The sequence below is a fragment of the Sceloporus occidentalis genome, unplaced genomic scaffold (assembly GCF_023333645.1).
Source record: "Sceloporus occidentalis isolate IW3139 unplaced genomic scaffold, rSceOcc1.0.p SCAF_2, whole genome shotgun sequence".
In the NCBI taxonomy this organism is placed as follows: Eukaryota; Metazoa; Chordata; class Lepidosauria; order Squamata; family Phrynosomatidae; genus Sceloporus; species Sceloporus occidentalis.
In genome coordinates this window covers 253,394,566-253,408,949 of record NW_028316982.1, presented here as the reverse complement: position 1 = coordinate 253,408,949, position 14,384 = coordinate 253,394,566, and the positions used below count along the sequence as shown (strand labels likewise).

At 38.7% G+C, this 14,384-nt stretch overlaps 1 protein-coding gene across 3 annotated transcripts in view; it reads left to right on the top strand.

Annotated features, from left to right (window-relative positions):
• LOC149320001 (cytoplasmic dynein 2 heavy chain 1-like) overlaps window positions 1-14,384 on the top strand; it is a 261,670-nt gene that overhangs the window by 20,313 nt on the left and 226,973 nt on the right. For all 3 annotated transcript variants that reach the window (XM_089512748.1, XM_089512747.1, XM_089512749.1), the window contains exons 13-22: window positions 809-904; window positions 4,521-4,661; window positions 5,191-5,289; window positions 5,615-5,754; window positions 5,914-6,142; window positions 6,498-6,625; window positions 9,122-9,237; window positions 11,243-11,370; window positions 12,874-13,023; window positions 13,997-14,202. In XM_089512748.1, coding sequence (XP_089368874.1) covers window positions 809-904; window positions 4,521-4,661; window positions 5,191-5,289; window positions 5,615-5,754; window positions 5,914-6,142; window positions 6,498-6,625; window positions 9,122-9,237; window positions 11,243-11,370; window positions 12,874-13,023; window positions 13,997-14,202 — 1,433 coding nt within the window. The remainder of the gene's footprint in view (window positions 1-808; window positions 905-4,520; window positions 4,662-5,190; window positions 5,290-5,614; window positions 5,755-5,913; window positions 6,143-6,497; window positions 6,626-9,121; window positions 9,238-11,242; window positions 11,371-12,873; window positions 13,024-13,996; window positions 14,203-14,384) is intronic.

Below are 14,384 nucleotides of genomic sequence, written 5' to 3'. Positions count from 1 at the left end.
GGATTCCTCTTGTGCTTTTGGTGCCAGGCAATGAAGGCCACATCTTATGCTGGGCCTGCTTGTGCTTTGCATCTGCAAAGAACAGACACTGTGAGCCCTGGAAAAACTTTCTGAGGAGGTCCAGCTGGGCAACCCCTTGTTTTCTGGGGACAGCTTGCAACCTGAGCTCCATGTGAGCCTATGGTGGTTTCCCCCACCCCAACACACATTCTTTTAATTTAACCTGTATTTTCAACTGCCAAATACAGGTATTCCGAAATATGAAAAAAAATCCAAAATAGAGAAGATTTCTGGTGCCAAGTATTTTGGATAAGGAGTATTTAACCTGTATTATCTTTCTAATAATTAGACTGGGGCTGTAGTTAAGATAAATATTTATTGAAGAGCAAGCTCCACTAAACACAGTTTATATTCTGAGTAAAACACACACAGGCTTACATTTTGAGTTGTTTGATGTACAGCGCGTCCGCGCCATACGCGGCCTTGAGCATACACACTCAAGCTGCGGGGTGCGCGCGGGGCGGAAGGGGCGGCGCGTCCCATTCAATTGAATGGGCGTGCGCGCCCGTTGCGTCCCGCGCACGCCCGCACCACCGCGCATGAGCCCCATTGTTTCCAATGGGGCTTGAGCATAGGCGGAATTCGCCTTATGCGGAGGGATCTGGAACGGATCCCCCGCGTAAGGCGAGGACGGACTGTATAATTGAAAAGCTAAGTAATCTGCAGAATAATGACGAGATGAAAATATGTTTAAATTTAAACATGGTGTTTATGCATAATTGTCTTCTTATCCATTTTCTTTTCATAGGTCGCACATTTTTATAACAGTATTGATCAGCAAATGATTCCGAGTCAGAAGCCAATGATGCTACAGTCTGCTTTAGCGTTTGAACAGATAATTAAAGTAATTCCTTTTTTAAATTGCTTCAGCATTTTATTACTCTTATTTCCCAGAAGATTGAAGGTTTTCATTGTTTTATATATTTCCTTTGCTGTTTCTCTCTTGAAAATGATGAATCGGATGTCATTGTAGAAGTTTTTGTCCATGGGTTATAGCCCTATCACATGGTACTTTTGGAAACATGGGATAAAATTATTGCCTTTGGTGTATGAATCATGATGAGGAGGACATGCCTCCTTTTGGTTACTCCTGCTTGTTCTGTAGGGAAGACTGTGAAAGGAGATTACTGCACCACACTGTGATCATGCTGCTATTTCACTTTTACTGCTTTGACTACCTCCTTTGTATTCTGGGATTTGCATTTCAGAGTAGGGCCATTTAGAATTCTTAGCCAGAGAGCTCTAGTGCCTCCTCAGACTACAAACCCCAGGATGCAGCAGGAGGCAGCCAGAGAGTAAAAATAGAATAGCAGCACTATAAGAGGGTAGTGCAGTAATCTTTAGCATATTGTTTTAAACTTGCATTTGAAGATATCATACACGGCCAGTTCTGGATACACTGTTGCTAGAACAATTTCTTTGCATTTACATTAGTGATCACACATACGTGGAACTTGTTCTTCTTGTAAAGTGTGTTCTTTTTGTGTCTAATTGTGCTGAAGATCTTTACTTTTGATTTTTTATTATCATAATATACGGGGGAAAGCTACTTCAGAAAATAAAGATGTGACAGGGTTCTGGTTGGAGTATAGTATTTAAATAATGGAAATAATAATAGAAGTAAATAATATTGGAAATAAATAATGGAAAATGCTTTTGAAGTTAAATTGGAACATTTCTGCCTTTATTATCTTGATTTTGATACTTCTTTTTTATTTTATTTTTATTAACTAATTGTTAAAATATTTTAAAAATAACAAACAAACAAAAACCAAAAACAGATTTTATAAGTTACTTGCTTCATCAATAACATTTCCTGAGATTGTACAATATCACTGTTTTAAACAACATGAAATAAAAAAGCATACAAGGGGGGGGGAACTCTTATATATTGTTTTCAAATTATTTAAAAATAGTTATATTATCTACTTCCTAAAGACTTTGATCCTTCTGAAGTAGCATTTTTCTTCCAGAATATATACTATTCACACACTCTTCTGTTTCTGAGAATCCAGATTGCATTTTCCCCAAACCACTATATTCTGTTTTTTGTTTTTTGTTTAAAAACCCTCTTGTTCTTTGCGGTGTTTAAAAGATGTGGCTTGCAATGTGTTTGGAGAAACTATTTAACTTTCCTTTCCCCTTTATAATCCTCTGTCTCTGTTATGTGAACTTCTTAACTTGAACTCTAGTGAGTCTGACTACAGTTTCAGGACATGAATGTTACAGTGACAAATAGCTTGCCAGTTTAATTTCCATTTTGTTTTGAGAAATAAATTGGAGTAGTGAGGGATGGGAGGAAATGTTACAAGTCTAGTTCAGCTAAAATCTTAAGGGAAAATTTGGAGAAAATGATAATGTCAATTTAATCAGCTGGGAGACGTGTGCTCTGACGAGAGGCCCCTTAAAACTGGGGTTCCTCAAGGAGCCATTCTGTCTCCCATGCTATTTAACATTTACATGAAACCGCTGGGAGAGATCATCCGGAGACATGGGGCGCGGGGTTATCAGTACGCTGATGACACCCAAATCATTTTCTCTATGTCTCCGACTGATGCAGTGACTGGGGATGGTGTCTCTCCTCTCGTGGCCTGTCTAGAGTCAGTAATGGGCTGGATGAGGGAAAACCGACTCAAATTGAATCCAGAGAAAACGGAGGTACTAGTGATAGGTTCTCCTGGTCCAGGAATGGCGGTGGTTCCACCTGTCCTGAACGGGGTCACGCTCCCTGTGAAGGACTCCGTGCGCAGTTTGGGGGTGCTTCTTGACTCGTCGCTTCACCTGACAGCTCAGGTGAATGCGACGGTCAAGAGCACCTGTTATCAGCTTCGGCTTATTCGCCAGCTGCGCCCATACCTGGCCCAGAGGGACCTAGAAACTGTTGTACATGCTCTGGTAACTTCGAGACTGGATTTCTGCAATGTACTCTACATGGGGCAACCCTTATACCAAACTCGGAAGCTGCAAATGGTGCAGAATATGGCAGCCCGGCTGGTCACTGGTGCTCCCAGGACCAGCCATATAACACCGGTTTTGAAAGACCTCCATTGGCTGCCTATCCGCTTCCGAGCTCAATATAAGGTGTTGGTGATCACCTATAAAGCCCTAAATGGCTTGGGCCCAGGATACCTAAAGGACCGCCTCTCCCCGTACATTCCGCCTCGCACCCTCAGAACGTCTGGGCAGCAATTACTGAAGGTGCCTGGGGCTAGGTTAGCCTCCACCACACGGAGGACATTCTCCACGGCTGCCCCAGCCCTTTGGAATACGCTGCCCACTGAGCTCCGCTCGACTACCACCCTGGCCCAATTCAGGAAGGACCTGAAAACCTTCCTGTTCCAACAGGCATTCCCCGACTAAAATCCTGTGGGCCTCCCTCCTCTTCCGTGGCCAAGAGGTTGGGCTATGGGGCTTTTATGCCTGTTATTTTAAATGGAGGGCTGATGTATTTGTATTTTAATCTTTTGTATTGTATGGATTGTTTTAATCTCTGTTGTAAGCCGCCCTGATCGCAGGAAGGGCGGGATATAAATAAAAATTTTATTATTATTATTATTATTAATCTCCCCCTCCCCAACTTTTTTTCTATAACACTATTCAGTGGCATTGGAATCATAGCAGAGTATGGGTAGGCCAAGTTCTCTTGGGAGCATCAGATAGTGGGTTAAGAAGAGTGACTTGCTATTCTTGTAGGATCAGTGGCACTGGTGGTGTCAGGCCCATTTGACAGGAGAACTGGTAACTGGTGGAAACCATTCTAGTTAACTGAAATTTCGTAGAATAGTTATCATTTCTGAAGAAGTTAATCTATGGTACAGGAGCCACATATAGCACAGTTAGCATTAAATCATGGTGACGCTTTGTATAATAAACAATTACACTCATTCCTTCACATTTGCAGCTTTCACTTTTGCGGATTTGATTATTCACGGATTTTATTAATACGTTCTCTCTAGGAATATCTAGGTCCTTCAATGCAACTCTATGGTCAACTTTAACCAAAGGTCACACTGAAGGACCTAGAGATTCCTAGAGAGAACACTCCACTAGGCATTTGTAGCTCCTCCAGTGCAATTCTATCGGTCAATGTCTGGCAGATGTTGACCACAGAGCTGCACTGGAGGACCTAGAGATTCGTGGTCATGTTCTCTCAGGTAAAAACATAGTGTTTTTGTTATTTGCATTTTTTCCACATTCACGGGGGGCCTGTGCCCCTAATCCCAGCAAATGTGGAGAGATGAGTGTAATACAAACCTAATTTTTTATCCATCTTTCTGTCAGTTCAGAAGCAAATGTTTTTGTTTGTATTTTGAACCCTGAATCCTTGTTTTGGGGGAAAGGTGGTGTATACGTAAAGTTAATAATAATATTTTAATGGGTTCCATGAGATCTGCTCTCTTTTATGAACCCCAGAGAGTTAAACATTTGTAACTTTTCCATGTATTTTTGCTCTTTGGCAGCATTCCAAAGCAGAGGGGCAGATAACGTGGGACAATCCTAAAGAGCTAGAAGCATATATCAAGAAGCTCCAAAATGCAGCAGAACGACTTTCCACAGAAAATAGAAAGTTGAGGAAATGGCACACTAATTTTACAGAAAAGGTGTGTTTGACTATCAGACTTTAATGCTCTTCAATCATTCTCTGGATGGTGCAGAGGAACAATCATCAAAATATGTGGGTTGTTTCCTTGCTATAATAACAGTACTTTATACTGGCTGAAACTAAAACAGAACTTGGAACTCCTGCCTCTGGAACTGGCATAAGGGAAACAATCCATGTGATCTGTGGATTGCTCCTCTGCGTGTTCAAGAATGTGGTATTTATGGCGCGAACCAACAGCCCAATCCAGTATGGTGTAGTGGTTTGAATCCTGGACAAGACACCAGGGTTTGGATCCCTGCTTAGCTGTGGAAACCTGCTGTGTCACCTTGGGCAAGACACATGCTCTCAGCCTCAGAGAACAACAAAAGCAACCCCCTTCTGAATAAATTTTGCCAAAAAGCTTTGTGATATATTTGTCTCAGGGTTGTCATAAATTGGTAATGACTTGAAGACAAAACAAACAAAAACTTATTATTTATAATTTGTTGGCAACAACCTTTATATGTTCTTTGTATTTTTCTCAATAGGTGGTTGGCTTGATGAATGTTGATCTGCTTCGGCAACAGCAGCGGTGGAAAGATGGCTTGCAAGAACTCAGAGGGGTTTTTTCCAGCCTTGAGACACAGGTATATTTTTTTTGCTACTTAAACTTTTAGTAAAATGTCATAGGATGTTACTAGATAAATATGTAAAAAATGAACTTATAGCGCTTTTGTTACAGACTGCCTTTTCGGGGGGAAATGACTAAGTATGACAAATATTTACCATGTGGACTGCTGTAACACACTTTATGTGGAACTGTTTTTGGAACCTTTTTTGGAAAAACTAGTGTGTCCAAACTCTTGTGCACAGAAGGCTGAGTTACAGGGAGTCTTCCTAAAGTGTGTTCCTATGATGAATTGCACTTACAATAAATAATTCATTACATATGTTTTAATGGTCCAATTGTAGGGCTTCCTTTCACATGACATGAAAGCATGGAGACAACACTGGAACTATCAATTGTACAAAGCCCTGGAGCATCAGTATCAAATGGGTTTGGAGGCACTCAATGAAAATCTGCCAGAAATAAACATTGATTTAACTTACAAGTAAGATATTTCTTCCAGCCAATATAGTAAAGAAAGATGCATGAATTTACTTATATCCTAAGGGAGTAATTCCAATCATACTGCTTCAGAGAGTATGATTAAAAAATCATAAATTTTAATACATTAATTGAAGATGTATTTTTTAAAAATTATTTTCAGACAAGGGAGATTACAGTTTAAACCTCCTTTCGAAGAAGTACGAGCAAGATATTATAGAGAAATGAAGAGATTCATCTCAATTCCCAACCAGTTTAAGGGTGTGAGTGAGACAGATGAAGAGTCAATTTTTTCTGTTATGACTGAAAGAAATGCAAGTGGATTTCTCACCACTTTCAGTAAAGCAGAGGACTTGTTCCGAAGACTAGCAGAAGTGGCAGACCAATTTAAGGTGCATAAACATTTGGTTTAACATTCACTTGTATTAGTTTGTGCTCATGTTAAAACATTTAACTTAATGTTGAGAGGCTTGTTGCACTTCATATGGCAATCATATTTATTTCATTACTGCTAATGATGTATCTGTGTTTTTGTAGCATATTTGAGTTGGACAAGACAGGATTTCAGTTTATTATGATACAAATTTAGACAGGAACCAGATTGTTCAGATACAAATGCATTACTAATTAGTTCATAATTTTTGCTCCTCCATTGAAAGAGGAGGATGTAGCAAAGAGAATATGTTGAATATCTAATGAAAAATACGTTTACCTTCTTTCTAACAAAACATCTATGTGGTATCAAAGGAATGGGTTATAATTGGACAAGTAGATATGGAAGCTCTGGTGGAGAATCATCTTGTCAGTGAACAGGACTGGGAAAGAAATTTCAAAGCCTTAAAAGTGAGAGGAAAAGAAGTAGAACGCCTTCCAAGGTACTGTAAAGTAAAAAATTATGAATGAGTAGTAGATTACTGCCAATACAAATTGTGATAGCAAATTTGAGGGGTTTTTTTTTTTTTTTGGAAATTATTCTCAGTCAGAATCTACCATATATATTCGTCTATATGTCAAACATTTTAAGCCCAAAAATGGCCTCCAGAATCCTAAGTAGATGTATATATGGGTCAGTTCAGTAATACTTCTCTGTGATCCTTGGGAAAGCTGCGGAGAAAAGGGAGGAGGGAAATCGGAGGTCTCTGTCCCCCTTTTTGCAAGCCATCAGCCTTGGAGAAAGTTGTGGGGATGATTTTGCCCCCAAAACCTGCCCTTGACTTATACATGAGGTCGACTTATATACGGTATGTTACATTGGATCCAAATTGAAATATTATCTCCCCCCCCCCCCCCCATATTTGACCTTTTACCTATGGAGTTCAGCACCATGCACTTAGCCATCCTTTAGTTTTATTCTTTTCAACAGTATTGTGACAAGGTCTCAAATGTCTCCTAGTGAGCTTCATAGCTGAGTGGGATATTGAATGTGAGTTTCCTCGGTCCTAATCAAGTTCTGTAACCACAGCATAACACTTTAAAGATATTCATATAATTCTAACTGTGTACAATGGTAATGGTGTGGTTTCATAAATAACCACGAAGGGTAATATTATCAGTCTAGTTATATATAGCCTGTCTATCTGTCTGTCTGTACATCCGTCCATCCATCTATCCATCCATCCATAGATAATAGAAAACAAACATTATTACAGATCATTGATACAGCACATTGACTTCCTGATGATCTCAAATTTAAAATAAATTAATGTTGCAGGTGTTTGGAGAGCCAGTGTGATATGATGTTTGAGTCTTGAACTACTACAGCGGGTTATTGGTTATCTGCTGGGGTTTGGTTCCAAAAACCCCAATGGATACCAAAATCCGTGGATGCTCAAGTCCCATTAAATACAATGGCATGATAAAATGGTATCACTTATATAAAATAGAAAAATCAAGGTTTGCTTTTGAAATGTATATACAGTATATACTTGTCTATAAGGCTAAACATATATGCCCAAAAATTTACCCCAAAATCCCAGATTGACTTATTTATGGATCAGTATGGTAATGTAATAGGAGCTCTTTCTGATTTCCCCATGTGGTGGCGAAAGAGTTTCTTTTTCTCTTGAGCCAAGCAGAAAGAGTCCTTGGTGATTGATTGCTGCTAAACAAACAATCAGAGCCCCTTTCCCGCCCGCACTGGCCACCACTGTCTGGAGAGTGAAGGCTGAAACCAAAGTTGAAATACTGAAGCAAAAAGCTTCAGTTAGAGTCGCTTTTGCTGTGCGCACACATACGCACACTGAAGGAACCTCCAAGTTTTACCCTTGACTTATCCACGGGTCATGGCAAAATCCATAATCTTGGCCCCAAAACCTGCCCTCGACTTATACATGAGGTTGACTAATAGTTGAGTATATACAGTATTTTATGAATACACTCATCCCTCCATATTTGCAGATTTTATTATTTGATTAATATGTTCTCTCTAGGAATATCTCAGTCCTCCAATACAACTCTATGGTCAACTGTAACTAAAAGTTGCACTAGAGGACCTAGAGATTCTTAGAGAGGCGTCCTCTCAGGTAAAACATGGTGTTTTTGTTATTTGCGGTTTTTCCATATTCAGGGGGGTCTTGTGCCCCTAGCCCTAGCGAATATGGAGGGACAAGTGTATTTTCAAACCATGGATACTTGAATCCATGGATAAAAAATGAGTGGATTCAGAGGGCCAACTATACTCTGGAGATCAGGGTTCAAATCCTTACTTGGCCATGGAAACCCACTGAGTGACATTGGGCACGTCACATTCTTTCAGTCTCAGACGAAGGCAAAGGCAACCCTTCTCTTAACAAATTTTGCCAAGAAAACCCTGTGATAGGTTCACCTTAGGGCTGGAGTAAGTTGGAAATGACTTGAAGGTATACAGCAATAACAAGGAGGTGATGGAAAAGAAAGAAGTCTCCTTGTCTGAAATTCATTTGAAGCCCAGTACATGAAATAGACTAGTAGTCTCACCAACCATAATGCAGCATTGGGAACTCTGGTTTAAGCATAAGTGCACTAAATAGACTCATTTGAAGCCCAGTGCACTAAATAGACTAGTAGTCTCACCTGGCATAATACAACATTGGGAACTCTGGTTTATTCTATTTGTGGTTAGTTTCAAAATGCTGTTCAGAAATAATGGACTTCATTGAAAAGCAATAGCAGAAGGTTGTTCTTCCTCTTTTCATGTGTGAAAGAAGAGAAGTGGAAGAGGAAATATATATACAAGATGAGGCCTGCACGCACTTTTGTTTGTAACATCAACCCCTGAGTTACTGCTGTGTCTCAACCAGGACAATGAAATATGTTTCAAAGTTTTGCAGTTTAAAGTTAATCTTGAACATTGAATATGGAATATAATTAATTTGTGGTTTTAATTCTTGAAGCACTGTTAAAGTAGATTGCATAATAGTGAACTGCAACCCTGTGAAATCTGTGGTCGATGATCTTATCCAGAAGTTGTATGATATTCTTGTGATGTCTCTAAGAAAGTCCATACAAGGTAATGTTCAAAGGAGAATGTTTTTAAGCTGTAGAACATAGTAATAAATAGTTTATCTTTGCTCTCTCCCTGAAGATCTATTACTTTGTCTAGCAAGTTGTTTTAGTTTTTGTGGTACAAGACTATGAGATTTCAGTATACAGGCCAAGATCCTGTTTGGTACTATACTATCATTATTGGTTTCACTTTCTGGTGCACTTGCAGTGAGGCAGTAATGTCAACAGAAGGATAGGCAACTATCCAAACCAGCCTCTTACACTGCCTAGCCCAGTGGTTCTCAAACAGTGGAGTGGGACACCCAAGGGCGGGGGGAGGCACGAGACTTTCTCAAGGGGGTGCATGACACTTGGAGGCTGTTCCTTGCTCTTCTCTTCCTAAACTCTTTTATGGGTAAAATTTACACATCCATTGAGTTGAATATTGAATTTATTTACAGTAAATAAAACTGTTTCAATTTGAATGATGTTATTGCCTTATAAAATGATAAAATATAAACATACATCCATGTATGAATGAAAATATGCACAGTAAATAAACATTTTTTTTAAAAAAATTCATGTACTATGTTGAGTGGTGTGTGTGTAAGATGTCCACATGTAGATGTAAAGAGGGGTCCCAAGGGTAAAAAGTCTTAGTTCCACTGGTCTAGCCTGTGCGGTGCTCCCAAAAGTCAGGCAATCAAACTATAGGAAACATGGAACTGGCAACCTTCCTCTCCCATTGATGCCACTATCACTTTTTCTCTCCTTTCCCTACACTTTCTTCTTTCTGCTGCTGCTTTACTCTCTGCTGGTATAAATTGTGCTGTCCACAACTATAAACATGTATTCATACTGGTAGGGTGTATTCATCACACTTTTTTTGTCAATTATGCACAGTACCTTATTATCCATGAGTTTCTTTAAAATTAGAGGACCTTTTTCAGATGGATGGAATGTAATTTCAGAAAATTTGTTGGGGGCTTCATTCCATTGTTGGATCCCACTGGGACTTTATGTGTAGTAACAACCTTTAATAGAAACATTAGTTATAACCCCTTTGATTATATCAGTTCAGTGCATGCTATTTTTTTTACAGAATGGGGAAGGTGTGAAAGAGCTAGAATCTGAAAGACCTTTTCCCATTTGCCCTTGCCCTTGGCTCTTCTAATGATTTTCTGCATAAATATCGTTACTGTATAGGTTGTCCTATATGGATGTTTGTTTCCAGAAACTGCTTGCTGTATAAGAGATCACTGTGTATGGAGCAGCCTTCCCCATCCTAAGTGCCTCTAAAAGTGTTGTGGCCATGTTCTGGAAGAGTTTATTCCTGATGTTTCGCCAGCATCTGTGGCTGGCATCTTCAGAGCATTCCAACATCCAGCACTGTCTGAACTGTTTGACCTCAACAGTAGCGCACAAATAGCAGAGTGCAGAAGCACAACCCAGTGTGCAGTATTTGGCAGCCAGGCACTGACCAACCTGAAATAAGGCACAGACAAGGCTGTCTTCTTCCCAAGTCCTTGAAGGCTTTTATTTTCCCAGTTGCAATATGTACAACAAAAGCTCTGACATATACTATCTGTTAAATTTACAACCCACATTACCCAAACTCACCAAACCAACGTCTGGTCCAAAACACACCGCATAAATAATCCAGTTTGAGACCACTTTAACTGCCCTGGCTCACTGCTAGGCAATCCTGGGAACTGTAGTTTATTGTGGCACCAGAGCTCTCTGACAGAGAAGGCTAAATGTCTCACAAAACTACAGTTCCCAGGATTCCCTAGCATTGAGCCAGGGAGGTTAAAGCAGTCTCAAACTGGATTATTTCTGCATTATGTTTTGGACCTTGGACTACAGTTCACATCAGTACCAGTCAACATGTTCATTATTCAAAGCTGGTGGGAGTATCTAAAGGGCAATTGTTTGGGGAAGGCTGCTACAGAGGTTGCTAGTAGTTCATTAGTATTGTGGATTTTAAAACACAAGTTTAATTAATTTGTTTCTTGTTTACTTTTCAATAGCACATTTACATGATATTAATTCATTTCTCAACGATGCCATGAATACTTTGGTAATGAGGCCCCAAACTGTGGATGAAATAACAGAAGATAATTTGAAATATAAAAATCTAAAAGAAAAAAAAGAAGAGGTAATATTTTTCCTTGTATCACAAACTATACTGTTCTGCCCCATGTTTCATCTGGAAATCTGGCTTTTCTCCTCTTGTTTTTTCCATACATGAGGCAGTGGCAGTAGTTCACATTATGAGTGAGTCTTGATCAGGACACAAGTGCTGAGAGTGACTGGCTTTGTTACATGCCTTACATACATGCTGGTTTTACCCTTGACTTATCTATGGGTTATATCAAAATCCATAATTTTTCTCCAAAACCTGTCCTCAATGAATATATGAGGTCAATTTATAGTCGAGTACAATCAGACCTTCTTATTATACATAGATTTCTTATACATGGATTCAAGCATCCACGGTTTGAAAATGTTTAAAAAAAGTATAAATTTCAAATATTAAACCTTGATTTTCCATTTTTTATAAGGGACACCATTTTGCTATGCCATTATATTTATTGGGACTTGAGCATCCACAGATTTTGTTATCCACGGGGATCTTAGAACCAAACCCCAGTGTATAACAAGGGTCCACTGTATATATAATATTTGGGGTCTGTTAATTACTATAAGGCTCCATTTCTACTTTTCTGGCTGACACACCATGCTCATCAGTGCTGAAAATTCTGAGGTTATAGTGTTATAGTGATGCTTTTTAATATTAGTTAACCTTTTATATTTTTTGTATCAAATTGTGAAAACAAAAACGGAAATCTATTTGGGTTTTGTCAAAAAGAATATACTTTTATGTACATTTCAGAAAAGATTTGACATGGACTAATCTTTCAAACTGCCTGCTTTCTTCAAATAAGTTTAATTAAACAAATAGACTGTAAATGATTATACTTTCAATAAAAATATTTTTCTTTTGAAAGCAAGAAGATGTTCTTTATAGGTATATAACGAAATACAGTGGGACCTTGTTATCCGCTGGGGTTTGGTTCCAGGATCCCCCCGTGCATAACAAAATCTGTGGATGCTCAAGCCCCATTAAATATCGGTCCCAGACTATGGAATGGCCTTTCCTGAATAGACGCCCAGTCACCAAAGAGAGAAAGTAATGGATCGACCCCATTTGCTGTTTGCTTGTCTATTGTTGTATTGTTGTTTGTTTGTTTGTTTTTATCTATTTAAATTGTTATTTATTTTTAACATATTTTAAAGTGTAAAATGTTTAATTCAATTTTATGGGAGAGAGGGTTGGGGGATATGATTTGTATAATTTTTAATGCTGTAAGCCGATTGCTTGAGTGCAGATGGAGCGGGATATAAATAATAATAATAATAATTAAATATAATGGCATAGTAAAATGGTGTCCCTTATATAAAATGGCAACTCAAGGATTGCTATTTAGAATTTATACTTTTTTGGAATATTTTCAAGCCGTGGATGCTTGAATCCATTGATAAAAAATCTGTGGATAAGGATAAGACTGTATGTATCTTGATAAATGCTGTGTTTAATGGTATAAACCAAGATCTTGCATTTCTTTGACAGTTTTGCTTATATAATATCTTTGTATAGGTCTTTTCTCTCTTTCAAGAAGCAGATGGTAAAAACAAACTTTTGCGGACGGTAGCTGGTGGAGGTATTGAAACAATCAGCACTCTAAGAGCTACATGGGATAAATTTGAATTAATGATGGAAAGTCATCACCTTATGGTTAAAGAACAGGTAATTTGGTGTAAATTACAAATAGCTTTCACTCTAGACTCTGCCCTTTTTTAAAAAAAATTCCATGAACAACAACTTAGGGGCTCAACAGACCTCCCCTAAGGGGCTGTTCCATGCAGCCCCTTTCCTTGCTGGATCGAGGCCACAACAACTGCACACCAAAAAGTGGTTCCTTTTCACGCCACGGAAAGGGCGTTCTAGCTGCCATGGTGGTGGCTTTTCAGTTCTCTTTTGCAGCAGTGTGTTTAAATGCTGCACCAATGGGGTAAAAGACATATTTTCAACACTTCCTTATTGCACTCATATTTTAAGATATCCACTTCATAAATGTGGAGAAAGCGGTCATGGTCTCCAAAAGCATCATAGAAGCTTGTGAAAAACAGCCACAATATTTAGTCACATCATTTCTTATTTTGTTTTCTGTCCTCTTTTTATTATTTGTGATATGCTAATCTAACTCCTGTGGAAGTCAGGAAAATAAAAACATGAAACTGCTTAAAATTCTGTGGTCTCTATGCAGCCACATTGCTCACTGAAGATCCTAGGGTATGGTTTGATAAATGTAAGGTCTGCTTGAAAAGCTATGGGATCCCTAGTGTGCATTCCCACCTAGCTGACAAAGAGATGGAAAGAAAAGAGATCTGTGTCTGCTCCAGCACTGAAGAACTAGATATGAGTGTCATTGCTACTGTGCATCACCCCCTGGAGTCCCTTTGTATGCACAGGTTTTCTGCAACTTCTACAACTAGGGTGCTAGAATCCGACAGCCTTTAACTTTGAAAACTGAAGCCTACATGACAGTATCATACATTTGGATGATAAATACTAATTAATATGTGTTATACTAAGTGTACTAAGTGTATACTGGTATGTATCTGATAACATATCTATAATCTCATAGAATCTGTTTATATTTATAATAAGTTGCTAAAGAAAAGTAATGATTAACAAAGATACATTATTTGCACTTTAGATTGAAGTAATGAAAGGTAATGTGATGTCACGTTTAAATGCCTACTTTCAAGAACTAGAGAAATTTAAAGCTCGCTGGGACCAGTTAAAACCTAATGATGATATCATTGAAAGTGGACATCATGATCTGCTGCAGAAAAGTGCTGAAACCATAAAGGAAAAGAAAATTGAGTTTGATGAACTTGAAGATACCAAACAAAAATTAAGGTATGTTTGTTTTGGGTGGTATATGTGTACATATTAGTATACATACTAATTGGTATATATAGGAGAGGAATGTGTGGCCCACAGGAACTTTTTTGAGGCTCCCAGGGCCTTCAGTACCCCCAGTAAAAAAATTAAAAAGACATGGGGAAATTTCACCACATTTTGATAATTTCTGGGCCATT